The sequence below is a fragment of the Ovis aries genome, chromosome 2 (assembly GCF_016772045.2).
Source record: "Ovis aries strain OAR_USU_Benz2616 breed Rambouillet chromosome 2, ARS-UI_Ramb_v3.0, whole genome shotgun sequence".
In the NCBI taxonomy this organism is placed as follows: domain Eukaryota; kingdom Metazoa; phylum Chordata; class Mammalia; order Artiodactyla; family Bovidae; genus Ovis; species Ovis aries.
In genome coordinates, this window is record NC_056055.1 from 131,477,044 (window position 1) to 131,504,324 (window position 27,281).

The following is a 27,281-nucleotide window of genomic DNA, read 5'->3' on the forward strand; positions in this document are numbered from 1 at the left end:
CATTGTGAATTTTGTTCATGGATCTGTCCCTGGGTTATTTGAACTAGATATGGTATAAATTTCATGTACTTCTCAGCTACCCAGAAGTAAAACTAACTCTTTCTTTTAAGTGCCAGAGGTACCAAAGAAACCTGTCTTGGAGGAGAAACCAGCCATCCCTATTCCTGAGAAAGTAGAGTCTCCTCCTCCAGAAGGTACACGTAATGCTGTTTATGAGCTTACCACTTTTGACTGTTTTTAATGTAAGCCTTGTTCCTCTTCTAATTCAGTATCTCTTGGTCATTTTCTGCCCTTTAATTATTTGTCTTACTTCACTGTTCTTAATTAGCTCCAATCTTAAATCTATTTGAGGTCCATAGTCAGCAACTACACTGGCCATCATAAGCTGTGTTACACAAAGTTTCTCTAATGTACAGGTGAACTAATGACTATAAATGACATTATTAAACACCAAAGGGGTTTTTCAAACATTCAAAGCAATAGAAACAGAAATCGGTCAAACAAGATGGATTTCATCTTAATAAAAGTGATGATATTAATAGAAACAAGGGAAGAAGTCAAGACTATGTATTGAGTTTCACATTTGTGCATTTTAGAATATTGTTCCACACATTCAATTAAAATTAACTATATCTTTAAAGTTTATGAAGAACCTGTGGAAATTGTTCCTGAAGAGGAAGAGCCCGTTCCCGTTGTCGAAGAGGAAGAGCCCATTCCTGTTGTTGAAAAGGAAGAGCCAGTTCCTGTTGTAGAAGAGGTGGAACCGGAAGCCCCACCACCAGCAGGTACAAGACAAGATTCACTGAATGGAAGAATAGACCATTTAATTTTTTATGTCTATTATTTATCTTGCTTAAGGCAAACATCTCAGTCTTCCATTTCCTTCTTTAACATTTGACCTTATTGGCAACAACGAGAGTCAGTTGCACACATAAAGCTTTTGTCCTACAGACACAATCCAGCATAGCCAAGTGTGATCTTTTTTTATTCATTCATAGCGTTAATCTTTTCATTGTAATCATTTGACCCTAAAAGAAATCCCTGTCTTTCAAGTGCCTGAAGAGCCCAAGAAGATTGTTCCAGAGAAGAAAGTTCCTGTCATCAAAAAACCAGAGCCTCCACCTCCGAAAGGTACTTTCAGTAAAATAAATATTTACTTCTTTTTTGTGTGTTGTCAGAAATTTGGCACTCTTTCCTTGTTTTATATTGTGCTGTATCATGAACTGTCGTCTGTATGTTACAGTTCTGAGCAGACTTGTCAAATTAATGTGTACATATTGCATCTTGCAATTTTATATTATTAAATGCTACTAATATCTTTAAAGTACCTGCGATGCCAAAGAAAGTTGTCCCAGTGAAGAAAGTCCCAACTGTTAAGAAGCCAGAAACACCAGAAATTAAAGGTATTAACATCATCATTGACATTATAATTTTTTTTTAAGTATTCTGATATCTTCAAGTGGAATCCGATAAGTTGTCTTCAGTGTTAGGGACAAAAATGTCCTTATTTTGCTTTCATTAATTTTAATGCTGCTCTTTATAAAGTTCTTTATTCTTAACACTTTTTCCAATGTCTTTAAATACTCTTTCTAAAATAAAACTAATATCTTCAAAGTGTCTGAGCTGCCCAAGAGACTTGTTCCAGTAAAGAAAGAACCTGTGCCTGTTACCAAAAAACCAGAAATCCAGCGAGTAAAAGGTATCTACCATGAAGAAAGAACGAATGTATTTCTCTGAATGCTAAGCATCTTAATAGTAGTTCTTATAACAAAATATGAAGTATAAGTTTATGCAAGAAGGGGTTTTACAGAAAATCAGAGGGAAATAATGAAGGCAAAGAGAAAATAAAACAGACAAAGAGGAGAAACCTAGCCTATCCTGAAAGATAAGGCTGGATGTAATGATGCCAGTCATGTTTTGGAGTTCTTTGAATGCTAATATAAGGCATGTACTTTAGTCTGTGGGCAATAGGAAGCTTCAGTGGTGTATAAATTAATAGGAGTCGAGCTTCAGATAACTGGCAGCAGGTCAAATTCTTCGAAGAAGATAATAATAGAAAAGAGCTGTTGCAATTTTTAGTCTTCAAAAATTGAGTGACAGAAATGGAAAGGACTGGATTTAAGAGAAGTGGAGATTAAGTGGGTGTCTATTCTCAAAGTAATGAGGGAAATAGATGAGCCCAAAATGATTATAAGAGTTGGAGCTAGGCCATGAGAATGGTTCACTGAACCCCCAAACTGATATTGGAAAGAAGGCAGTGAATGTATCCTTTACATTTCAAGTACGGAATTTGAGAATATGCATCTGGAACTTAGGAAAGAGATTGGGGCCGGAGATGTCGATCCGTAAGTCATTACCAGGGAAATAAGAGTTGAGAGTGCAGGAGTGATTGCTCAAAAAATGTAGATTCAGTTTTTAAAATCATCAAAGTTAGACCAGTGGAAAACCTCTATGTTCAAAGGCACACAGAGGATGAGAAATAAATGAAGAAGGCTGCAAGCACTCATTTATTAAATTAGGATGTCCAAAAGGGTGCCTTGCCTCTAAAGCTATTTTCCCCACAGAGTCTTATAAGATGAAGTACCGTACCCATGTATTCTTTGTCTGCTCTTTGCTCTTGTACATCTTCTAAATTTTTAATAGTAAACAAAATCAATATCTTTAAAGCGCCTGAAGTTCCCAAGGAAATCATCACAGAACAGAAAGTGTCAGTTCCTGTCCCTGAAGAACCAGAAGCTCCACCTGTACAAGGTACCTGGCTGCACTCTGAATTTTGGAAAGACGGTAGTCGTCTCATCATCTTGCTTTGGTTGTAGATGGATCTTTTGTGTTTATCTGTCGCCTGTCTTATGTAGTAAAGTTATTGGTATTTTGAAATCTTCTGAAGAATATGTTATAGTGTGTAACTAAGTTGATACGTTGAAACTTAGCAGTTGCAGTATTCTACTCTGAATTCAGTCTAATATAAAACACTGTGTTTTTTAAGTTGAAGAGTCGCCTGAGGAAATAATATATGAAGAAAGAGCAACCATAACCATTGGTAGAAAAGTGACTCCCCCTGTTGAAGGTATATATATGTATACATACAAAATTTTTAATCTCTTGAAAACTCCTATTAGAAATACAAAAGTATTTATAGGCTAACATTCCTTCTTGAAATTACATGCAAAAGCATTTTAGCATATGTTTGACTGCTTCGTTTTTCAAATCATTATACTTCTTTTGAAGTATAATCTTTGATTTTTCTTGATTGTAATTATAAATTCCAAAAGATACAGTTTACTGAGGCAAAACTGGAATCATTGCATTGGATCTTCCAATGATAACCCAACATCAGATTTTAAAAATCATTTCATTTGCCATCAACATACATCAAACAGTAGAAAGCTTGAATATAAGAAAATTGAAATATTAACCCCTTTTTCTATGTAAGTGAATACGTATATTTTTGTTTTTGCGACTGTCATCTTTGCATCTATGTGAAATTTGTATGAGTCTTGTGAAGAACTTTACATTACAACCTCTTATCCTTTGTCAACATTCTCTAAAGAACGTGAAATTGAAAAGTATGTTAAGCCTGAAGAACCCGAAGAACCTGAACCACAGCCAGAAGAAACACCAGTACAAGGTATTCAGTTAATTGGACTTAAATCTTCATCACCATCTTCTTCCTCTTGATGTATATGTATATGTTTTACGTTGTTTAATGTGTACAGTATGTCTCTCTTCACCTGTATGTAAGGTATTCTGTTTTAAATGTGCATCTTGTCTGTATTCATGTCATTTGTACTATTTATTTCACATCGGTGTGGCTTATATGGATGCTTCCTTCATCATTTTCATTAGTGCTTGTGCTGGACTTGTTATCTATGTACAGTGTTGACATTCTTATGTTTTATGTTGAACGTTTTTATGTTTTATGTTGGATACCAATATTATGTATCCAAAAAAGCAAACTTCTTACTTGAATATGCTTCTTACTTCTTACATAAATATCCTCATATTTCTGCTGAATATACTGTAAATCCACATACCAGTCGTTGTATTCATATACTAATACTCCTGAAATACTCTTTTAAGAACCTGAACCTGAAAAGAAGGTTATTGAGAAACCAAAACTCAAACCAAGGCCCCCAGCTCCTCCTCCTGCTCCACCTAAAGAAGATGTCAAGGAGAAAATATTCCAGCTTAAAGGTATAAAATGATACTTCCAAAGTTTTATTAACCTGCTCCAAACTTCCATCCAAACATCTGAAGTGGTGCTTGCAAGAAATGTATTTTTTAAATGTGTTCTTCTGGACATGATCATGCTGGGGAATTTCATAGAGACTTGTGTTTTATGCTGCCCTGGGGGCGTTGTCAGGCCACGCTTGCTGCCCAAAGTGTCAGAAAGTGTGCCATGGTTAGCTTCATCCTGACCATCTGGGTGCAGGGGCTATCCAACTAACTTTCTAATGCAGAGTGGGGTGAAAGGGTTTTCTGATTTCAAAGTGTGGTTGCCGTGCATGTCTTTGGGATCTTGTGCATGTGAAATGTAGAAGAAAACTTAGCAGGATATTTTTAATATTGCAGTAAGGAATTTATACAAACGCCAAAACTTTGTCCTTAAAGAATGACATATGCTTTAAAATATACTATAGGCTTTATATTTATGGGATCCAATAGCTGATGTGTTCATATACCATGAAAAGAAGGTATATGAACAACTTATCACTGCTTCCCCACTTTTTATTTTTAACAACTCGATAAAAACCCAACTGTGTTCTGTGGTTGTTCCCCTTGTTAAACTTTCTTTCATTCTCTTTGCATTTAGATTTTTCTTTGAATTCAGTTTTCTTGGGCTTTCCTTGCGGCTCAGCTGGTAAAGAATCTGCCTGCAATGTTGGAGACCTGGGTTCTATCCCTGGGTTGGGAAGATCCCCTGGAAAAGGGAAAGGCTACCCACTCCAGTATTCTGGCCTAGAGAATGCCATGGGCTATAGTCCATGGGGTTGCAAAGTGTCGGACATGACTGAGTGACTTTCACTTTTACTTTGAATTTATTCAATATTATTTAATTCTTAAAATAACATCTTTAAAAGCTGGAAAACTAGCAAAATTGTATTATTCTTTCTATTTTAACAAACTGTTATCTTATTGGTGGTGTCATAAGATTTCCCAATCTAAAATGATCTAGATACAATCTTAGGTGAGCACTTTTCCCTTACCTACGCATGTACACAAAATCAGAGTTTTCCATAGGAAAGCTTGTTTCTTGCCTCTCTACAACACTCCTGGCCTGTAGGGAGGGTCTTTGGCATTTTAAATTGGACATAGAAAAAGCGAACACTTCTTAAAAGATTACCCATCTGTTGATTGACATTTTATGAAGACACACACTTAAATATGTTTCTCTTCTTGTAAAATCTATATGCAAAGGAAGATTTCTTACCCCTGCAAAGAGTAAAACTTATCTTTCATCTCAGCTAGGCTTTAACTTACTACTCCGCTTTGGAGTAAAACTTGAATCTATTTTCATGGTTTGAATGCTTCCTGTGTGTTCTTCAGTGGCTGTTCTTGGCTGTTGCTAATGCTTTTGGGTATAGACAATAAAGCAGGGATTTCATAATTTGCTTCAGATCAGTCTCAATAAACAAATAATAAAAGTAAGATCATCTTCTTTAAAGCTGTTTCGAAGAAGAAAGTTCCTGAGAAGCCTGTGGTTCCAGAAAAAGTGGAGCTTACACCTCTGAAAGGTATTTCAACAGTCTAGAAAATGCTCATATTCAGTATCCCTTTGTCTAACTCCTTGCTCTTCCTGCTTTCTACAAAGTTCTTCTTTCTCTTCTTCTTTTTTCCTTTTTTTTAAAAATAATAATCAGAGTAGTCTCACTGATTTCTTGTGTTTTTGTAGCTTTTATAGTCCTGGTTCATAAGTGTTGCTTTCATTGTCTCTCATCAATTTCATGCATTCATGGATAGATGTTGTTTTCTTTGTCTCATGTACATATATCTTCTTGCATTTTCCTAAACTAAAAAATAGCAAATTTTACTGGTTAGCTGACATTAATATCAGGACACATCTTAGATTAAAATGCTGAGAACTAGCAATAGAAAGCTTTGTGATTTCACTTGAACAACAGTATTTTAACCAGTGTTATAAGCACCAAAAATAAGTCCTGTCTCCTTCTATACCATTAATATGATTCATAGGGATTTCCTTATGGCTTTCCTATCACTCTCTTCTCAGGGACTCCAAAACATTCTTTTAGGTATACAGATCTCATGTTGTAGGGAAGTTTCTTTCTCACTGCAGGTCATTATTTCAAAACATATTTCTCTTTAAACAGTATTTTTCCTTATCTAAGCTTGGGATATATAAATGAATAATAAAGGTTTATAAAACATCTATTGAAAATAAAATTGTTAATTTTTCCAGTGAGCATAGTAGGGAACAGTGTTCTATTTAAGTAATTAACACATCCAGACTCATAAGTTGAATCTATTCCTGATTCACTCTGGGATTTTGGAAAAATCACCCATCTGAATATATATTTCCTCATTTATAAAACAGAGATTACAAATTAGTGTTGCTGTGGATGTTAGCTGTGGATGCAGAGGATGTAATAATCCTCTACAAAGCCACTCAAACATTAAATGACATATTAATATGTCGAACATGCAATGACATATTAATATATAATGACTTTAAAAATAACTGCAATGGTGTGTTCTACACCTGAGTCTCATATGTAAGATCTTAGAAATGAAATAATAATATGGAAAAGCAGATACAAAGATACATTTTCACTATATTCATTAGATAAGTAAATTATATTACTGATGGAAATTAAATGCATAGGCGTCTCTCCAGCTTGATCAATGAAAATGGTTTACATTACAAATATTGGTAACTCTAAAATAATTATCATGGATAAAATATTTAATATTTGTGAAATTTTACTTAAAATACTAGACAGAAAAAATATTTAAAATGAAATATTTACATATTTGCTCTGTATGTTTAAAATTTCAAGTAAGAGTTAAGCACATCTATCTTTATCACATAACACGAAAGTTATTTAATAAGTTGCGAATGTCTTATTTAAAACACCAAATGTGAAGTTTTATAGAAATATCTAAAAATTCAGATTGTTTAAGTATTTCTCCTTTCCCCAAATCAAGTTCATAATCCATATTATTTGGCTTTCTTCTCTTGTTAGTGGAGATCTGAATAATGTCACTCACGCCTACTATAATTAATGGTTAGGGGAATATCAGTGTAGGTTTGAACAATCTACAGTTGCATATTGGGGCAAAGATGCTGTCAAGAACCTTGTACTGAATGAAAAATTCATAAAGTCAATATAGAATAACATCTTCTACACCCTTTTAAGGTGAATGAATGTATTTGCCTGATGTTAATGCGATTGAATTTCATCACAAGGTTATATAGATCCATGCAGAGGAAACAACTTGAAGTGTGTTCTTGCTTTTAAATTCTGTGATATTTATATGCAACAAGAATTATTACTTATGCATCATGGTTAACTAGTTTTGAAAGAGACAGTTTCTTGTTGAAATTTACTTTTTATATGAATTTACTTCAAAATTTAAAATCATATTTTTTTAAGTGGCTGGAGGTGAAAAGAAAGTTCGCAAATTACTTCCTGAACCTAAACCTCAACCAAGGGAAGAAGTTGTTCTCAAAAGCGGTATAGTATTTTTCAAACATTGTATCAGCTTCAAATAACAGAAAAGAACTTGAAAGCTTACAAAATATTTCTGTTCCTTGGTTTTCTCTTAATTAGATTCCTAAGTTATCAAAATTCATTTCTAGTTGCATTGAAAATTAAATATGATCACTTCCATATCTTTTTAAAAAGACAGAAATTTTGTGAGCATTCAGAGTATCTGAAGTTTACAACATTAATAGACATGACTAAATTGATAATATTCTAAACTAATCAGAATGACTATAGATGCCATTTTCATAATCAAATTATATAGTAAAATACACTAAGCCTATTAAATACTCTAAATTACACCAAATGATTTAAGCCTAAACTCAAAATTCAGTTTTAAAGTGTGACACAGGATTACCACAACTAATAAATAACACTTTCTAAAACCTGAGTATTTCTTTCTACTAATAAAATATTAAAGAATTAGAAACAAGATATTTGAATGAAGACTCAAATTCTGACTTTCCTTCCACATAGAATTACTTATTTCTTGGCTACATTTCTTTGGCCATCTCCACTTCTGTTAACTTTGTACTTATTTAAATTCTTCTTTTCTCATTAAATTATAACATTGAATTATTAGAATTTTTCGCTCTTCAGGTTATTCATTTTGTGTTTGGATATTTCTGCCATGGATTTGTCTCTGAACAGCCTATCTATATGAAGTGACTCTGAGTGCTATTTTAATTACCTTAACAACACTTGATCTTTTTCTTAAAAGCATTTTTAGTGTAAAAGCCAGTTTCCCGGTACACTTGAGCTCATGCTGTTCACTTTCCTTGCTTTGTACATTATTTGCATTCGTTAAGCTTATTCAGCATCTTCATTTGTTTGTCTTGGTTTACATATAAACCTTTTTGTCTTTTAAGTTCTAAGAAAGAGACCTGAAGAAGAAGAACCTAAAGTAGAACCTAAAAAAGTAGAAAAAATTAAAAAACCTACAGGTAGGAATCTCAGTAAAAATTTGTGAAATTATCTTTTAACAAAATTGAGATTTAACAAAAGGTTTATCTTGTAAACATAAATGGAGCTAAATATAAATGTAGCTTCATATTTCATCTGTCTATGTTTTCCATTGTCTGCTTTCTGTTTAAACATTTTTATAGTATTAATAGTTCTCAAATCCATTCATGCATTTCCATGCACTTCATCATCATTATTATTATTATTTCTGAAATAATCAAGTTGGCTGCAAAATAATTTCATGGGAAGGTATCAGAAATGTTTCATAAAATTTGGGGCTTTTAGTGGGCTGATTTTTATCTATTCTCAAACAGTATATTTGCTATTTCAGAAGTGAGTTAGAAAGGGAGAGCTCACTAATGGGGTTGGGAGGCAAGTAGGTGAAATAAGAGAAAGAAAAATAAATTGAAGCAGAGTCAAGAAGAGAAAACAGAAATTAATTGATAGAATATAAGGGCTTTCTTTCTAAAGTCAACAACAGAGCTTCAGAAAATAGTTTGATCTAATTATTTCAGATTAGCTGATTTCTAAGGATTCAAATCCTAAAATAACACTAGAAAATTATCCTATTATCTTAAAGTGCCAGAACCACCTCCAAAAGCTGTGGAAGAGGTTGAAGCTCCTCCAGCTGTTACCAAAAAGGAAAGGAAAATTCCAGAACCAGTAAAAGGTACAAACTTCCAGTTGTCTCTAAAAATACAAATATGCATCAATTAAAATATCATTACACTGGCATTAAGATTTGAACACCTGACCTCTACTCATCTCATCCAGCTTAATTTTCTTTACAATTCACTCTCACGTGCAGTTGCCTCATGCCCACCCATTTGTTAAATACATTACTAAGTTTTAAAAACTAACAAAATTGTATTACGGGCAGTGAGATGAATAATAACATTAGAAAATCAATAAAACTGACTTGCTGTATTTTCTAAGTACTTTGTTTAAATGTAAGAATAAACTTGGATCAAGTATTTGACTTAGTGACTGTTTGTGTATAAATTCTAGTATCTTCCAAGATACATTAAACCTGTCCAATTTTGGTTTGACTTTGTGAAAAACTTCAGAAACACTGTGATAACCTGCTTATTACTATGAATTGTTTTAGTGCCTGAAATTAAGCCAGCAATACCTCTCCCTGCCCCTGAACCAAAACCAAAGCCTGAACCAGGTAAGCAAGCTTATCCTCAATATGAACAGCATATACCTTCATGTTTCACACAAACAATGTATAGTTAATAAGAAAAGAGGAGTGAAAGTGTGCATGCGTCAAGTGATTTCTAACGTCCCAATGTCTTAGATTATACTGTTATATTTTAATATAATATCACATATGTTCAAATATAGTATTGTATATAGATTTTATTATAATTAGAATATATTGTTCTTTGAAAAACAGTTTGTTAGATTTTAAAATTCACCAGGGGAGGCAAATAGGCTTTAGGAAGTGACAGAGGATACATTAATGCAATGAACATCTTTTTGCAGAAGTGAAAATAATCAAACCACCTCCTGTGGAGCCCCCACCAGCTCCCATTGCTGCCCCAGTGACGGTGCCAGTAGTTGGAAAGAAAGCAGGTAATTATTCTGTTGTTTCCTTTTTGCTTGTTTGTTTTGGTGGCTTAATGAAAACTTCGTTAAAAATTAGGCTTTCTTTTTGTTGAAACACAGCATCGTTTCAGTTGTGGGAGCTTATAAATTCATGATTAAATTTTCTTTATCTGCTCCCCTGTACCAACCTACTTTCTCATCCATGGGTGCATATTGTGCAATTGAAATGTGCAATTTTGATTGAAATGTGTATTTCTGCAAAACATCGTTTATTTATATGCTTTTGAGATTAACTAATGAGTATGTTCAAAGTTAAGACATATAGATACTCTCTAAGGACATACATATAGGAATCCCATGGAGATGCAAATTTCCCACGTGCCCTGTAAAAATCATTTCTCACTTTTTAAAAAGACTGCATTTTAGAATAAAGAAAAAGTTCTGGAAATTGATGGTTGCATAATATTGTGAAGTATTTAATGCAACTGAATTGTACACCTAAAAATGGTTAAACTGGTCAGTTTTATGTTAGGTATATTTTACCACAATGAAAAGGGAAAAAAAGGACTGCATAGTTCTGCTTTTAAATCTATATAAGAATTTAGATCAATAATAATTTTCTTCAGTGTACTAACTCAGTGGTATAGGTATCTTAGGTACAAACTTAAAATACATATTAGTTGCTAAGTTGCTTCAGTCGTGTCCAACTCTGTGTGACCCCATAGACGGCAGCCCACCAGGCTCCCCCGTCCCTGGGATTCTCCAGGCAAGAACACTGGAGTGGGTTGCCATTTCCTTCTCCAATGCATGAGAGTGAAAAGTGAAAGTGAAGTCGCTCAGTCATGTCCAACTCTTAGCGACCCCATGGACTGCAGCCTACCAGGCTCCTCCATCCATGGGATTTTCCAGGCAAGAGTACTGGAGTGGGGTGCCATTGCCTTCTCCACATATTAGTTGAACTATTATTCATCACTTAGGTGATAATCTCAAAACCAAAATGATTTGACATGTATAGATCATTGATAAACACATGTCCTAACTGTTTGATCTTTGTCTACTTCTTTAATTTCTTTCCTAGTCTGTAAAATCAGAATATTTAATAACTACTTATTAAAACTATTATGAGGATTAACTATACGCAAAACTTTTAGCACAGTGCTTGGTACATAGCAAGAAATATTTGGATTTTTATTATGTTTAATAACATGAGAATATACTGTGTTCTTTCATCTATGGTTTAATTTTAATATTATATAACATATGTTGTCACTGATATGGTTTAGGCGTTATTCTTTTAAACTTAAGATTTTTATGTGATACTTTTATTAGTTCAGAAAAAGACAAGAACTGACATTGAGATAATTATGTGTAAAAGTACAGCTTTTCTCACATCCCCAGGTCTGACACTAAAGAACTGGTTCTACAATTTATACTGCCCCATATTAATTGAGTTAAACTCTTAAGTGTGGGAACTGTCTTGGTTTTGCCTTAGTTCATTATCTCATTAAGGGAGATCTTCAAAGAATTCATACGTTTGTAGTACATAGACCCTTTCTTTTTCTGGAGTCTTCCCTGGATTTATTTGCCCAGCTTAATAAAGAAAGAATTTTGGTAACTTCTGGGTTATTTCCCTTTAGCCTACATTGATTCCTTGTTGATAAAAAAAAAGGTATTTCCTTGATTCACATAACCAGCATACACATTAACATACAAAATATTTTACACAGCTAGGTAAGCGTAAAACTCTTCCTCACAAGGTAAGAGTAAGCCTTCCAGAAATGGGAGAAAAATTACTTGCTGAAGGTAATTTTTTAATCCTAGAAACATTGGCAATTTAGCTTGGTTACAACATTCAGAATATGTCTTGCTGGAAATATCCAGATAGTCTCAGTAAAAGTCACATTAAAAAATCCAATTTTTCTTCATGCATTCATATTTATAATAAAGAGCATGATTCAGCCCACATGGTTTACTACTAAGCATGAAATAATTCTGAAAATTGTTTAAATGCTGGGTTTTATTTTTATTTCAGAAGCCAAAGCACCGAAAGAAGAGGCTGCCAAGCCAAAAGGTCCCATCAAAGGTAAGATTCATTTCCCTGTACCTGAGTTGTAAAACCTTTCACTCTGGAAACTTTACTTTCAAGGGCAGTTCTCTGTTCAAAGGGGAAGATTTCAAAATTTATATCAATCTTTATGATTTCTAATTGATTCTGCAAACACTAGTATGTCTTTTGATATCACAATGAATATACCTCTAATATTACTCAATTGGATATTACATATGTAACATACACACTTTAGGATAATGAACCCTACAGGCTCCAAGCTTCATTCTCCATATACATGGTATTTATACATGATAGATGAAATAATGAGACATTAATCTGGACATTATACATTTGGCTTTCAAACTTGAAAAAATGCAGAGTGTTCATTATCCATGGATTCCTTTTGCCTCCTCATTTTCTTTCTGAAAGAATGCAGGATAAATTCAATTGATAGTTGCCTCATCTTTAATTTTCCCCTCTTGTCTCGTGGTCACACTATCACTGGTTTTACCCAGCAGACAGCCAGGGATGCACTTTCTGACCCTTATGGAAATGCCAATTCAACTTTTAATTTTATTTTGAATTAGGTGTAGCCAAAAAGACTCCTTCACCAATAGAAGCTGAAAGGAAAAAGTTAAGACCAGGAAGTGGTGGAGAGAAGCCGCCTGACGAAGCCCCGTTCACCTACCAGCTGAAGGCTGTGCCATTGAAGTTTGTGAAAGAAATCAAAGACATTGTCTTGACTGAAGCAGAGTCAGTTGGCTCTTCTGCAATCTTTGAGTGTTTAATTTCCCCGTCCACTGCAGTTACAACCTGGATGAAAGATGGTAGCAATATCCGTGAGAGCCCAAAGTACAGATTCATCGCTGATGGCAAAGACAGAAAGCTGCATATCATTGATGTTCAACTTTCTGATGCTGGCGAATACACCTGTGTTCTACGTCTGGGAAATAAGGAGAAGACCTCCACAGCTAAACTGATTGTTGAAGGTAATTTCCAGTCTTCTGAATATGGCCCCCATGGAATGTTAACACAGTAAACCTCCGTAGCAATTTTTATTGTCCCTTAAACAAAATTTCTTCCCAAGTTTTATCTCATTGAAAATATTGTATGTATTGAAAAGTCTCTGCCACTTTTTAATATCGCAATTCTCCATAGAACTTCCTGTGCGTTTTGTAAAAACGCTTGAAGAGGAAGTCACAGTGGTCAGAGGACAGCCGCTATACTTAAGCTGTGAGTTAAACAAAGAGCGTGACGTGGTCTGGAGGAAGGATGGCAAGATTGTCGTGGAGAAACCCGGCAAAATTGTGCCCGGCGTCATTGGCTTGTTGCGGGCGCTGACCATCAACGATGCAGATGACTCTGATGCTGGGACATACACAGTGACTGTGGAAAATGCCAACAACCTGGAGTGCTCATCCTGCGTGAAAGTAGTAGGTCAGTGCTTCGCTGGGAAATTAGTTCTACTTACTGTTCAGAAAAGAGAAGAGAGATCTTCAGTTTCCAGTATCAGAATATCAACAGTTTTACACCTTACCTACCAGGGAGAATATCAAATCAGAGCAGATTAATTATGTCCAGTTTTGAGAATTTTTCGCTGTTTCTGAAATTCGCTAAGGAAGGTTTTGTACTGCTTATTCAGATGCTAATTATCTTTTCTGACCTGTTTTATCATACAGAAGTCATCAGAGACTGGCTGGTGAAACCCATACGAGATCAGCATGTGAAACCCAAAGGGACGGCTGTCTTCACCTGTGTCATAGCCAAGGACACTCCAAACATTAAGTGGTACAAAGGATATGATGAGATCCCCTGGGAACCAACTGATAAGACTGAGATAGTAAGAGAAGGAAATCATATACACCTCAAAGTTAAGAATGCTATGCCAGAAGATATTGATGAATATGCAGTGGAAATTGAAGGGAAAAGATACCCTGCCAAGCTGACACTTGGAGGTATAAAAACCTTACCATTTATTCTTAAGTTTTGTATGTGCCTAAGGCAAAATAACATACCCAGGTACACTCACAAAAGTGTCACTGTTTAACGCCTGATGGTTTTTCATCCTTTACCAATACAGACCGTGAAGTTGAATTGCTTAAGCCAATAGAGGATGTTACCATTTATGAGAAAGAAAGTGCAAGCTTTGATGCAGAAATCTCGGAAGCAGATATTCCTGGACAATGGAAACTGAAGGGAGAACTTCTAAGACCCTCACCTGTGAGTAATTTCTTTTAAGTTGTTAATCATATGCACAAATGAACCTGTCTACAAAACAGAGACAGACTCGCAGACATAGAGAAGAGACAAGTGGTTGTCAAGGGAGAGAGGGGGTGTGGGAGTTGAGGGTTAGCAGACACAAACTATTGTGTATAGAATGAGTCAACCACAGATCCTACTATACAGCACAGGGAACTATATTCAACGTCCTGTGATAAACACTACATTGTAAGTCAACTATACATCAATAAAAAATAGAATAAGTTGTTAGTCATATTCTGTATGACCACATTCTATAACTGATTCTGACACTCAGATTTGGTTAAATAAAGATGGAATTATTTCTGGCTTCCAGAGTCTCAAAGAGGAGAAGAAATTTGATGCACTATTTGTAGACAGCTCAGCAATTTAAAAAAAAAATTATGACAATATTCTTTATTTTTATTAGTAGTATTACAGTTATTTTATGGCTCTATAGACATCTGTATCTGAAACAATCTATCTCATTCAAATGCTAACTAAACCTATCCTTTTTCAGACATGTGAGATCAAGGCAGAAGGTGGAAAACGCTTCTTGACTTTGCATAAAGTCAAACTGGACCAAGCTGGTGAAGTTCTTTACCAGGCACTGAATGCAGTTACGACTGCCATTCTGACAGTGAAAGGTATGGGCCTTTAGGACTCATGGAGTGGGCTCAACTTCATCTGACAGCCCCCTGCATTCTGAAAAGCCTCATTCTTCATGTTTGCTTTCCAGAAATCGAACTTGACTTTGCTGTGCCCCTGAAGGATGTCACAGTCCCAGAAAAGCGACAGGCTCGATTTGAATGTGTCCTCACTCGAGAAGCAAATGTTATATGGTCTAAAGGACCTGATATAATCAAGTCATCTGACAAGTTTGATATCATTACTGATGGAAAGAAACACATTCTTGTCATCAATGATTCTCAATTTGATGACGAAGGAGTCTATACTGCTGAAGTGGAGGGCAAGAAGACCTCAGCACGATTATTTGTTACAGGTAAGAGCTGGTGAGCTCTGACTCTACCATCCTGTAGTTAGGCACATGAATATCTGACTTCACATACAGATCATCAGGAAAAAAAGGAACATCAAGTTTTAATAGCTGTAAGTGACCATCAGCCCCACAACTTTATTTTCACATTGCCATCAAAACAATCCCCTTAATTTTTTTTTTAATGGAGGATAGATCCTTTTGAAAAGGTGACTCAATAAATGCCATGTGAAAGATTCTTTTTGCCAGGCAGAGTGGACTATTTCTGAAGGTAAATTGTATTTCTGAGCATATTACCTTGTATTGCAGGTATAAGACTGAAATTCATATCACCTCTTGAAGATCAGACAGTGAAAGAAGGTGAAACAGCAACTTTTGTCTGTGAACTTTCTCATGAAAAAATGCACGTGGTCTGGTTCAAAAATGATGCCAAACTCCACACGAGCAGGACTGTACTCATCTCCTCAGAGGGCAAGACTCACAAGCTGGAAATGAGAGAAGTGACAATGGATGATATTTCCCAGATCAAAGCCCAGGTTAAGGACCTCAGCTCCACAGCTAACCTGAAGGTCTTAGGTAAATGTGACCAGCTATAACCAGAGAGCTGACTTTTGGATGGTGGGAGGGGGTAACGGTTAAACATTTTGCAATGTATAACTCTTTAATTTCGCTTTGACGTTCTCTGATTATCTGCCAAATGTCCCTTATAGAGGCCGATCCCTACTTCACTGTGAAATTGCATGACAAGACAGGAGTCGAGAAGGACGAGATTGTTCTCAAGTGTGAAGTGAGCAAAGATGTGCCAGTGAAATGGTTCAAAGATGGGGAAGAGCTTCTACCTTCACCAAAACACTCCATCAAGGCAGATGGCCTGCACCGCATCTTAAAAATCAAAAAGGCAGATCTGAAAGACAAAGGCGAATATGTGTGTGACTGCGGCACGGATACGACAAAAGCAAACGTCACTGTTGAGGGTGAGCCACACAGAATTTCTAAAGGTGCCCCATCTGAATCTGCAATTGCTTTGTCCAGTCATTCTTACAAAACTCTGTGTAAATTTCAGCCCGACTAATAAAAGTGGAGAAGCCTCTGTATGGAGTCGAAGTGTTTGTGGGTGAAACAGCTCGCTTTGAAATTGAACTTTCTGAACCAGATGTCCATGGCCAGTGGAAGCTAAAAGGAGAGCCTTTAACTGCCTCCCCTGTAAGTTGCAATGATCTGATCACATAGGTAGGGGTGGGGCGCTTGCTTGCTCAGTGGTGAAAGATGGTACATTTCTGGTACAAAATCTCTTGATTATTTGTAGGAATAACCAGTTATGAAAATGATGTTTTTCTTTCTCTTTCCTCCTCACCTCACTCCAAACAGGACTGTGAGATCATTGAAGATGGGAAGAAGCATATTCTGGTCCTTTATAACTGCCAGCTGGATATGACAGGCAAGGTCTCCTTCCAAGCTGCCAATGCTAAATCCGCAGCCAATCTGAAAGTGAAAGGTATGTTCTGCTTGCCAGCCACCCTTTTGTGTTTTCTTTGCAAGGCTTCCTTTTGAGACCCAGAACTGATGCCTGGAAGCGTATTCTGGCTTCATCCACACCCTTTTCTTTTTTTCAGAATTGCCACTTATCTTCATCACACCTCTCAGTGACATTAAAGTCTTTGAGAAAGACGAAGCTAAGTTTGAATGTGAAGTATCCAGGGAGCCCAAAACATACCGTTGGCTGAAAGGAACCCAGGAAATCACAGGTGATGACAAAATTGAGCTTATCAAGGATGGTACTAAGCATTCACTGGTGATCAAATCTGCTGCTTTTGAAGATGAAGCCAAATACATATTTGAAGCTGAAGATAAGCATACAAGTGGCAAACTGATCATTGAAGGTAAGCATTCTTATCAGATAGGCTACCTTTAAATGCTTTTATTTTCATTTTTCCTTTTATATATCCTCCTTTAAGGATCGGTATTAATAAATTGCTGTTGTTTTTTCCTGATAGGAATCCGACTTAAATTCCTCACCCCACTCAAGGATGTAACAGCCAAAGAGAGGGAAAGTGCTGTGTTTACTGTGGAGCTGTCCCATGACAACATCCGTGTTCGCTGGTTCAAGAATGACCAGCGCCTGCACACCAGCAAGTGGGTCTCAATGGATGATGAAGGGAAGACCCATTCCATCACATTCAGAAACCTCTCTATTGATGATACCTCTCAAATTAAAGTGGAAGCTATGGGGTTAAGTTCAGAAGCCAAACTCACTGTGCTTGGTAGGTGCTTTTTTTTTAAATTTAATTTTATTGCATTCAATTCATCAGAAATTTATATAGTATCTACTGTGTAAAATCTTTCAAGTGTTATTTTGCATGAAAGCAATTCCTGCCCTTAAGAAATGACCACATACATTATTAGGGTTGAGTCTGAAATATTTTTACCAAAAAAATATGAGGATTTTAAAGGAATAAAGACTCAGGCTCACAAAATAGCCAGTTTAAATCAGAATTAAAACTCAGTTAATTATGGAGCCTTGTCATATTTAAAATTAGGAATATAAATGCTTCCTCTCTCTTCACTTTATCAAAATTATTTCAGAAAAATGTTTCTCAAGTCCCTAAGAAACACAGAACTTACATTAATAAAGCTCATTGTTTTTCCTGCGCTGCTAGTATCAGGCAGATTATATATGAAGTATATGGTCACATGTATAGTGACCATTAAAGGCGAACTGTTAATTGATAGAAGAAAAACTAATAATGTGAACTGGAAAGCTTACAGGTAAACTAGTCATAAGAGATTTGCTAAGAAATTCAAAATTTAGCTGAATGATGGAAGAACACATAATTATTTGAAGCTAAATTTCATTGTGTCTTTCATACTACTGTTAATGAAATACTTCAGAATATAATATAGATAGATTAGATCTTGATAAATCCCAGGCATTAATTCCTTTTCTAACTTTTAGAGAACGTTTGAACATACATGTTAAATGAGTGGAAGCATGGTATACTTTCTAAATACACCCAGACTTCTGTGAGCTGCCCCTTAAACTTTCCAAGAGATTTTTATCTCCTTAGGTGGTTAATGAATTTTTTTCACTTATACTTTACTTGCAGAGGGAGATCCATACTTTACAGGAAAGCTTCAAGATTACACTGGCGTAGAGAAAGATGAAGTGATTCTACAGTGTGAAATTAGCAAAGCAGATGCACCGGTGAAATGGTTTAAGGATGGACAGGAAATAAAGCCATCTAAAAATGCTGTTATTAAGGCAGATGGCAAGAAGCGCATGCTAATCCTAAAGAAAGCCTTGAAATCAGATATCGGACAGTACACCTGTGACTGTGGGACAGATAAGACCTCAGGAAAGCTTGACATTGAGGGTAAGGAAATTTCCACAAGCTTTACTCTTGAAGCTGTTGGAGTTATTTCTGCCAGAGGCTAATGACACATGCTGACCCTGCGCTTTTCTAGATCGGGAAATTAAACTGGTGCGGCCCCTGTACAGTGTGGAGGTGATGGAGACTGAGACGGCTCGCTTTGAAACTGAAATCTCAGAAGAAGATATCCACGCCAACTGGAAACTCAAGGGAGAGGCCCTGCTCCAAACACCTGTAAGGCTATTTCTGAACTTGTCAATGCCCAGAGGAGCTGTGTGAAATAGGAAAAGGATAGGAGAAAAGTCAGAGTGCACACAAGGCATTTAAAACATGATATCAAGTTCATCAGAACTCAAGCCAGTGAGAGCTATTAGGGTCTATGAATGGGCTCAGATGGGCACACTTGCATTATTTTTGATCCAGCATTGGTACAAGGTTCTAGATATTCTGTAAATGCTGCTGGTTGGTTTAGAATGAAGCAGCTCAAATAAATATTGCCATCATGAATAATATTTGTTAGCTTTCTTTCACAAAACTCAAAATTATATAGTCACCTCAAGAGTTTTCCTCATAAATTCCTTTAATTAAGGAATTTTATCCTCAGAACAAAATACCAAAGATGACTTCCTATGGAATCTTTCCTCTCTTTTGACACAGGAATGTGAGATCAAGGAAGAAGGCAAAACACACTTCCTTATTTTGCACAACTGCCGCCTGGACCAGACTGGGGGGGTGGATTTCCAAGCTGCCAATGTTAAATCTAGCGCCCACCTCCGAGTAAAACGTGAGTATTATGTCTTTCTGCTGAAAGTGAATGGTATACTCCTACAGCAACGGGATGTGAGTGAAATTAGATTTATTTAGTTAATTAGAAAACATTATTAAGTATAGAAACTAGCTTTCTGGTATTTACTTCTTTGTCATCCTAATACACCTGTGGTTCAAATTCTAAAGTTTGGAAATTTCATCAACCATTCTGTTTGAACCAAAGAAAATTAAGTCTCACACTCCCCCACTCCCTAATTCTTTCAGAGTAGAATATTCATAGAAAAAGAGTCTAACTCAGAACTCTTAAAGACCCTTAAAGAAAATTTTCAAGTGGCTATACAACTTTCACACAAAAAAGAAAAACTCTGCTGTGTGGGCATTTCAGATTCAAGAAGGGAGGCGGGAAGCATCAGGCGAACAGTTTTGGAAGGTGCAGAAGTGTTTATGGATTGGACAGGCTGTGTGGTTGAGGGGCCCTTGTCCTCTCCCAATCAGAGTCTTAGTTATTTTGGAAGTCACATACCTTATGTAGCAAGAGGAACTTGATGCCTGGCAGAACAACAGATGCAGCACAAACTTCTCGCTGACCTTGCAAATCAGAACGAAAGGGCCCCTACAGATAGATACCCACTCCCTGGCCACCTGCTCTCCCCTTCTCGGCACCAAGGGGCCATGTTCACATGGGAGTGAGAACAGCGGGCAGCCCTGTGGCTCTTTCCTCCTCGAGGAAAGCAACCTTGACGATCAATAACTAAATGTGTATTTATCCTTTTGGAATTACAAAATGAGTCACCGGGAGCTGTTTCCTTCCCCTCGCACAGCCCGCGTCATTGGTCTCCTGAGGCCTCTGAAGGATGTCACGGTGACTGCAGGGGAGACCGCCACTTTTGACTGCGAGCTGTCCTACGAGGACATCCCAGTGGAATGGTACCTCAGAGGGAAGAAACTGGAGCCCAGTGACAAGGTCAGAGGCAGACGGGTGGTGGCCTTGCCTGCACTTCTTTCTCCCTCAGTTCTTTCATCTTCACATGCATGCTCCTTGTTCTTTCTTACTGTCCCTTGTCTCCCCTTCCCTTTCTCTTCCCCACTCAAGCGTGATTTCTGTTGACGTTGTAAAGCAGGTTCTTCTCATTTTTTGTGGGGTTTAACCTGATGATATTTCTATTGAAATGGAAATTAAAATTTTAAGTACGATCAAGTTTTAGGACTTTGCAGAAAAGGCAAACATTAATTAATGATCAGTGATAGTTTAATTCATTGAAGACAGGAGGGATCAAAAAGGCTTTCTGATTTGCTGTGCGGTACAAGGGTACAGATTAGGTTTCATGGCGAATTCTCTCCATGCTATTTCGTGTTCTGCATATAAGGGGATTAAGAGGAGAGGATGGAAATTCCATTTCAGGCAGTTGATCAAGTAGTTGAGATAACTTCTGGGTGGATCTGCTCTTCAAGCATTTCTCCAAAGCTATTTTTAACCCTCAAGTGCTTTGAGCTGTGCAAATTCTGGAATGCAAATGGACTATTTAAAATGCAGCTGATGGTGGTGGCAGGAAAGAAGGGCTCCGTGATTATCCACATGTATGAACAAATATACTTTAAGAAGTTTTAGGAAGTAACTAGCTTGTGGTGGGTATTGAGTAACTAGCTCAATACCCAAATTGAACTATGTATTTTGCTCCCTAAGACAACATGTGTTTAAATTATCTTGATAACTCACCATTAATTTTGAATTCTTGAAATAAAATATATAGAAAACATCCAACATGTGTTGGAAATAAGCACAGCCCATTATGTCTTTTTTTTTCCTTCGGTATTTTTAGATATTTGATATTTATAGTATCAAATGTGGCATCAAGTCTTCAATGTAAATCAAACTGTTAAGAATTATAGGAATATAATTAAAAAGGGATTCGGTTTAATTAAGAGCCACAAAGTTGATTAAAGTATTAGAAGGAAAATGCCTTTGAACAACTATTCTTGAACAAAAGTAGTAGTATTTTAATAAAGGAATTAAAGGGTAATCAGTTAACATTCATCTGGGAGATAAAATCTGCCTGCTATACAGACAGTAATGACGAGTTGATCTCCTTTGTTACCAAGGATAGAAACTGTCCTCACTGTGAGGTCTTCTGCGTATACTGAACTGGGTGATGGAGGCATCTCCACCTTCATGTTTGCTTTTTCAAAATACACATTTGTCCAGTTAAGTGTGGTTTAATTGTTTCATGTCTAAAGGCAGAGCACTGGTTGATTTTTCAAGACCCTTTCATGATTTGAATAAAGGAACACTGAAAGTGTTAGTCCCTTCAGCTGTGTCTGACTCTTTGAAACCCCATGAACTGTAGTCAGCCAGGCTCCTCTGTCCATAGAATAGTCCAGGCAAGAATACCGGACTGAGTAGCCATTCCCTTCTCCAGGGGATCTTCCTGACCCAGGGATTAAAACCTGGTCTCCTGCACTGCAGGCGGATTCTTTACTGTCTGAGCCACAAGGAAAGTCCCAAAGGAACATTGCTTAAGGACAAATGATATTACTCTTTTGCTACTATAGATCTTTAGCTCAAATTAAGAGCTTTTAATTAAAAGATTAGTCTTATTAGTTCTAGTGTAAAAACTAGACCATTTTATTTTGAAAAAATTTTTGGAGTATAGTTGATTTACAATGTGTTAGTTTCAGGTGTACAGCAATATTTCCTGAGAACCACTGAGCCTAGTTCTTGGTAATAGAATATTCTACAGTAACCTCAGTGAAATTTCAATGATAAAACCATGTGTCAACAAATATCTGTTGGTAGATTAGAACGGGAGATACTTTTTTAAAATAGCCCTAAATCACAGTCGAATTTTTAAATGCACAATTTATATTGAAACATCATCACAGAAACAATCTTTCTCCCATTCAAGCATCATGTCCTTGAATAAGTAGCTGTGTTCCTAGAACATATCTTAATTACTTTCTCCTATTTATTTTCCCTAATTTTGTTTTGGCTTTCCCAATTATTAAGGTAGTTATTTTAATAGCCCAGCTCTTCATTAAAGAAAAACCTTCATATGAAACTTTATTCCTAACTCTCTTCTTTACACCACCATAATAAACAGTTCTACTGGTAAAAAATTTTACATTATTCTTAACTGTAGGTGAACTCTTAAGCAAAATCAATCTCTATGACAGGGCACAATGTCTTGAGGAATTTGGGATGGGTGAACTAGAAGAACCTCCACTTGTCTTATAATTTACTGTGAGGATAGCTCTGTCTGTAGCCTGATTATCCGTTGGCACAAGCCAATTATGCAACCTAATTGCAGCCCATATCAAGCCAGTGTATTCTTTTTGATGATTCATTTTCCTACAGGTGATACCCCTTCAAACCACCTAAGGTTGCATTTATAACACTAACATAAATCAAAATACTAACGGTGGTGGCAGCCTTTGTCTTCATACTCCAAGATCGCAGCCGCCTCCTGCTTTCACTCGTTCTGAAGTCTCTTTATCCGTTTGTGCTTTGTGAACAATCATAGCTCTGTCTGATACCTGCTCTTCCCAGTCATAAGGTGCAAATACATGACTTTCATGTGTGAAATGAAGAGCCAACATCTTCATTTGTGTTTTCTAACAAAATTAAGAGACTGTACAAATTATTTTAATCCCATGTTTAACTGGTTTGCAAAATAATTGCTAAATAAATGGGAAGAATTCTAGTTCATTGCAAGGCAAACATCTTGCATTTAGAACATAAGGTTTACTTTCAGCTAACTATATGTGATCATTTTTCTCCCTTCCTTTCATGATTTAGCTATTATAAGTTCTTCCTGTATATATGTAAGTTCAAACTCAGTAGTAAAATGGAGTCAAATATATATGTATACATATAAATACTCATACACATATAAATTCACCAAGACGTTTCAACATAGACGTCCTCCCTGTAATTATATAAAGGTAACTGCAAACTATAAAAGCCTAAAATTTCCTCAGGATTCCAAACTATTGGTTTAAATTATTTTCAAATACATATATGCATTACAGATTATTGTAAAACATTTTGGAAAGCACTGTTTCAAACTCTTTACCTGAATGAACTAAATGCACCTACATATGTGTGTGTGTGTGTGTGTGTGTGTGTGTGTGTGTAGAGAGAGAGAGAGGAATGTTGTTTCATATATTCTTTTCTTCTTCCAGTTTTATTGATATATAATTGATATACAGCACTGTATAAGTTTAAAGTGTACAGCATAATAATTTGGCTTATGTGCATCATGAAATGATTACCACAATGTTTGTGAGCACCCATTATCTCATATTAAAGATAAAGCAAAAAATTTTGTCCTGTGGTTAAGAACTCTTTGGATTTACCTTCTTAACAACCTTCATATATAACATACAGCAGTATCAATTACATCTGTTATGTTATAGTAGTACATTACATCCCTAGTACTTATTTATCTTTAACAAGAATTTTCTACCTTTTGATCAGTTCATCCAATTAACCTCTCCCCACCACCCCACCCAGGTAAACAAAGATCTGAGCTCTTCTTCCATGAGTTTGTTGGGTTTTTTTGTTTTTGTTTTTGAACTATAATTGACCTATAACACTATATTAGTTCCTGATACATAACATAGTGATTCTTATTTCTGTAGATTTCAAAATGATCACTGTGATAAATCTGGTTACCATTCATATATCCTTAAACTGAACTTCTTTTTCTTTTTCTGAAAAACTAGGTGGTTACGCGTTCAGAAGGAAGAGTTCATACACTTACTTTGAGGGATGTAAAGTTAGAAGATGCTGGAGAAGTCCAACTAGTAGCAAAAGATTTCAAAACGCAAGCCAAACTCTTTGTGAAAGGTAATAATCACACAGCTTATTTTTTTAAAACATGTATAATACAGAGTTTCATAAATAATGCCAACTGTTAACTATCTGTATATGGTAAGTACCACCTGGTGGTCAGACAGTAAAGTGTCTGCCTGCAGTGTGGGAGACCCGGGTTCGATCCCGAGGAGGAAATGGCAACCCACTCCAGTACTCTTGCCTGGAAAATTCGATGGACAGAGGAGCCTGGGAGGCTACATACAATCCGTGGGGTTGCAAAGAGTCAGACATGACTGAGTGACTTCACTTCACTTTACTCCACAGATCTCTCAAATCCACCGAATATCAGAAAGGCTAATTTTACTTTTTGGCCTAACAAAATTAGACCAAAATTTAACTTAAAAAAAAAAAAAGCCAAATTTGGCTGGAATAGGTCTCACTTCATTTTTCCCTCTCACTGTTTTTATTGCATTCAGTAAACAGTCAGAGGAAATCTCATTATCAATGGGTACCTATCATTCCCTTAACCAAGAGTTGGCTATTATTTCCTTGTTGTTTCATATTCTTTGCTTTTCCTCTGTATATAAAAATAATGATGAAACATCATTATTAGAGGAAAACATCCAGGTGGAATCCAAACTTACAGAGGAAACTTAAAAACAGGAAAGCCCTTGAGATACAAGAGGAGAATTGAGGAGGTGCTGAAACTCTTGCAGAAGTTTGGCTAATTAGTATGATTCTTTCAGAACCCCCAGTTGAATTCACTAAGCCTCTTGAGGACCAGACGGTCGAAGAGGAAGCCACAGCGGTATTGGAGTGTGAAGTATCCCGAGAAAATGCTAAGGTGAAATGGTTCAAAAACGGGACAGAAATTCTCAAAAGCAAGAAGTATGAGATTGTTGCTGATGGCAGAGTCAGAAAACTTATTATACATGGCTGTACCCCAGAGGATATTAAGACATACACTTGTGATGCTAAGGATTTTAAGACTTCTTGTAACCTGAATGTCGTGCGTAAGTATTCTTACACAGGACTTTTCACTTGTAACTCTTTGATAACAACAACAAAACCACTTTTTGCATGCTCTTCTTGGCCTAACTGCATTTCTTGGAGACTTACATTATTGATACTGACATAACATGATCTTTTGTGTGTTTAAAAAAAGAACTGTCCTTCTGCTACATCTGGTCTGAGAAGGGCAGAGTGATCACTTTTTGCTATGCTTCTCACAGAGTAATGAGCGGATGTGCTCTTTGTCTGTGTGGGGTAAGCCTACTGCAGGAATATCTCAATACAGACGAGGACAGTTGAAACTTAAAAAGACAAGAAGGGAATCAGAAAAAGAAAAAAAAAAAGGAGAGGAAATGAAAGCAAGTTCCTCTTGGAAGGAAAATGAATTCTCAGGTGTGAGAAACCACTACAAAAAGGATGAAACTTCAGTTTGAAAAGTCGCATCCCAGAGGTCTGCTGTAGTATGACAAAACCCATTCACATGAAGCTGTCTCTGAAAAGAAGAATGGAAAAGAAGATGGCGTGGAGCCTGGATTGAGCCCTATAAGTGAAGAGAGCACTAATGGTTTTTAGCCTTATTTCTTCCTCTGGTGGAAAATATAACATCTTTTTTCAAAATGCCACATGCTAGCTCATTTCTTTTCACTCATGCATTGGTCGAGCAATAACTTTTTTAGAGTGTCTTTATTTTTGCGCAGTATTTGCTATTTACTCACCTTAAGATATTCGGGCACCACCCCCCCACACCCCTACCATGCCTAGTCCATCAAGCTTACCTTCTGCACTCTGCAAACTAGGGTAGTACCTGCCCTAGCATGGAAAAGTTTTATTTTTAAAGAATCAAGCCCATTTTTTAATTCTTTTGTGGAATTAGAAAAGAATACATTTGCTATTTGGTTTAGTTGCTTCCCATCTGTTAACAGCTCATAGTGGCTTTGATTGTGCTTCCATGCATCTTAGTTGGTTTTATTCTTTCCACATTGTGGTTACTCTACTTTCACTTAAGACAGAATAGCTTCTTGGGTCACCTTCTTCTCTGTCCTCTACTTTGTCTCCACTCCGAGAAGGCTCAGCTACAATGAGCATATCTTCAAGCCTATTAGCCATCACGTGTGTCCCAGAATCTCATTGATCAAGAAAGGTCATCTTGGGAAGGACTCACAAGGAGCTCTGAAAAAAGGAAGGACATGTTGGCAGCTCTTCAATCCTATAAATCCACCAAGTTAATTCTGGAGATAAATAAAATTATATATATATATATATATATATATATATATATATAAAAGAATCACCCCCTCCCATTCAAAGCTTGTTGCTTAGTTGCACTAATGAACTTTATGCCTTATATGGGACTTCTCTGAAGCTGACACACACCAAAAAAGCAGAACGTATATGATTTCAATTGCAGACTTATGCCTCTTAGCTGTAGACAAGATTGGCCATAGCCCTTCAAGCTCTACTACCATTGAATTCTTCTGATTTCTCAAAGATTATTCTGCCTGCCTTAAATAATATGATGATTCTTTGCTACTGGTATTTCCTTTGACAATATCAGCTTTCAACTCTGGAGATGTATCAGTGAAGATTTTTCCTTCCAGCTATCATTCAGAAGAACTAAGCTGGTGATAGACAGGAAGAATTAGTTGGGCATATAATATGCTACATAATTTTATAAAAACTACAGAGATGTGTAAAAGGCAAAATATCACAACTGAATGGCAGCTCCAAGTGACTTCCAAATCAGTGGTAGCCTAATATGAAAAAGCCTGCAAAAAGACTCACTTTTTCTTAATATGCA

At 36.3% G+C, this 27,281-nt stretch overlaps 1 protein-coding gene across 1 annotated transcript in view; it reads left to right on the top strand.

The window, feature by feature from the left end:
• TTN (titin) overlaps window positions 1–27,281 on the top strand; it is a 277,391-nt gene that overhangs the window by 153,556 nt on the left and 96,554 nt on the right. Inside the window, exons 196-229 of the mRNA XM_060409682.1 lie at window positions 111–194; window positions 642–785; window positions 1,054–1,131; window positions 1,326–1,403; window positions 1,616–1,699; window positions 2,668–2,751; window positions 2,987–3,067; window positions 3,551–3,628; window positions 4,081–4,194; window positions 5,667–5,735; window positions 7,614–7,694; window positions 8,594–8,668; window positions 9,268–9,357; window positions 9,796–9,858; window positions 10,176–10,265; window positions 12,271–12,321; window positions 12,876–13,277; window positions 13,447–13,725; window positions 13,968–14,243; window positions 14,369–14,508; window positions 15,047–15,173; window positions 15,266–15,529; window positions 15,833–16,099; window positions 16,234–16,497; window positions 16,587–16,726; window positions 16,892–17,018; window positions 17,137–17,403; window positions 17,518–17,784; window positions 18,628–18,894; window positions 18,986–19,125; window positions 19,549–19,675; window positions 20,481–20,623; window positions 24,382–24,505; window positions 25,219–25,485. Of these exons, the coding sequence (XP_060265665.1) occupies window positions 111–194; window positions 642–785; window positions 1,054–1,131; window positions 1,326–1,403; window positions 1,616–1,699; window positions 2,668–2,751; window positions 2,987–3,067; window positions 3,551–3,628; window positions 4,081–4,194; window positions 5,667–5,735; window positions 7,614–7,694; window positions 8,594–8,668; window positions 9,268–9,357; window positions 9,796–9,858; window positions 10,176–10,265; window positions 12,271–12,321; window positions 12,876–13,277; window positions 13,447–13,725; window positions 13,968–14,243; window positions 14,369–14,508; window positions 15,047–15,173; window positions 15,266–15,529; window positions 15,833–16,099; window positions 16,234–16,497; window positions 16,587–16,726; window positions 16,892–17,018; window positions 17,137–17,403; window positions 17,518–17,784; window positions 18,628–18,894; window positions 18,986–19,125; window positions 19,549–19,675; window positions 20,481–20,623; window positions 24,382–24,505; window positions 25,219–25,485 (5,232 nt within the window). The remainder of the gene's footprint in view (window positions 1–110; window positions 195–641; window positions 786–1,053; window positions 1,132–1,325; window positions 1,404–1,615; window positions 1,700–2,667; window positions 2,752–2,986; window positions 3,068–3,550; window positions 3,629–4,080; window positions 4,195–5,666; window positions 5,736–7,613; window positions 7,695–8,593; window positions 8,669–9,267; window positions 9,358–9,795; window positions 9,859–10,175; window positions 10,266–12,270; window positions 12,322–12,875; window positions 13,278–13,446; window positions 13,726–13,967; window positions 14,244–14,368; window positions 14,509–15,046; window positions 15,174–15,265; window positions 15,530–15,832; window positions 16,100–16,233; window positions 16,498–16,586; window positions 16,727–16,891; window positions 17,019–17,136; window positions 17,404–17,517; window positions 17,785–18,627; window positions 18,895–18,985; window positions 19,126–19,548; window positions 19,676–20,480; window positions 20,624–24,381; window positions 24,506–25,218; window positions 25,486–27,281) is intronic.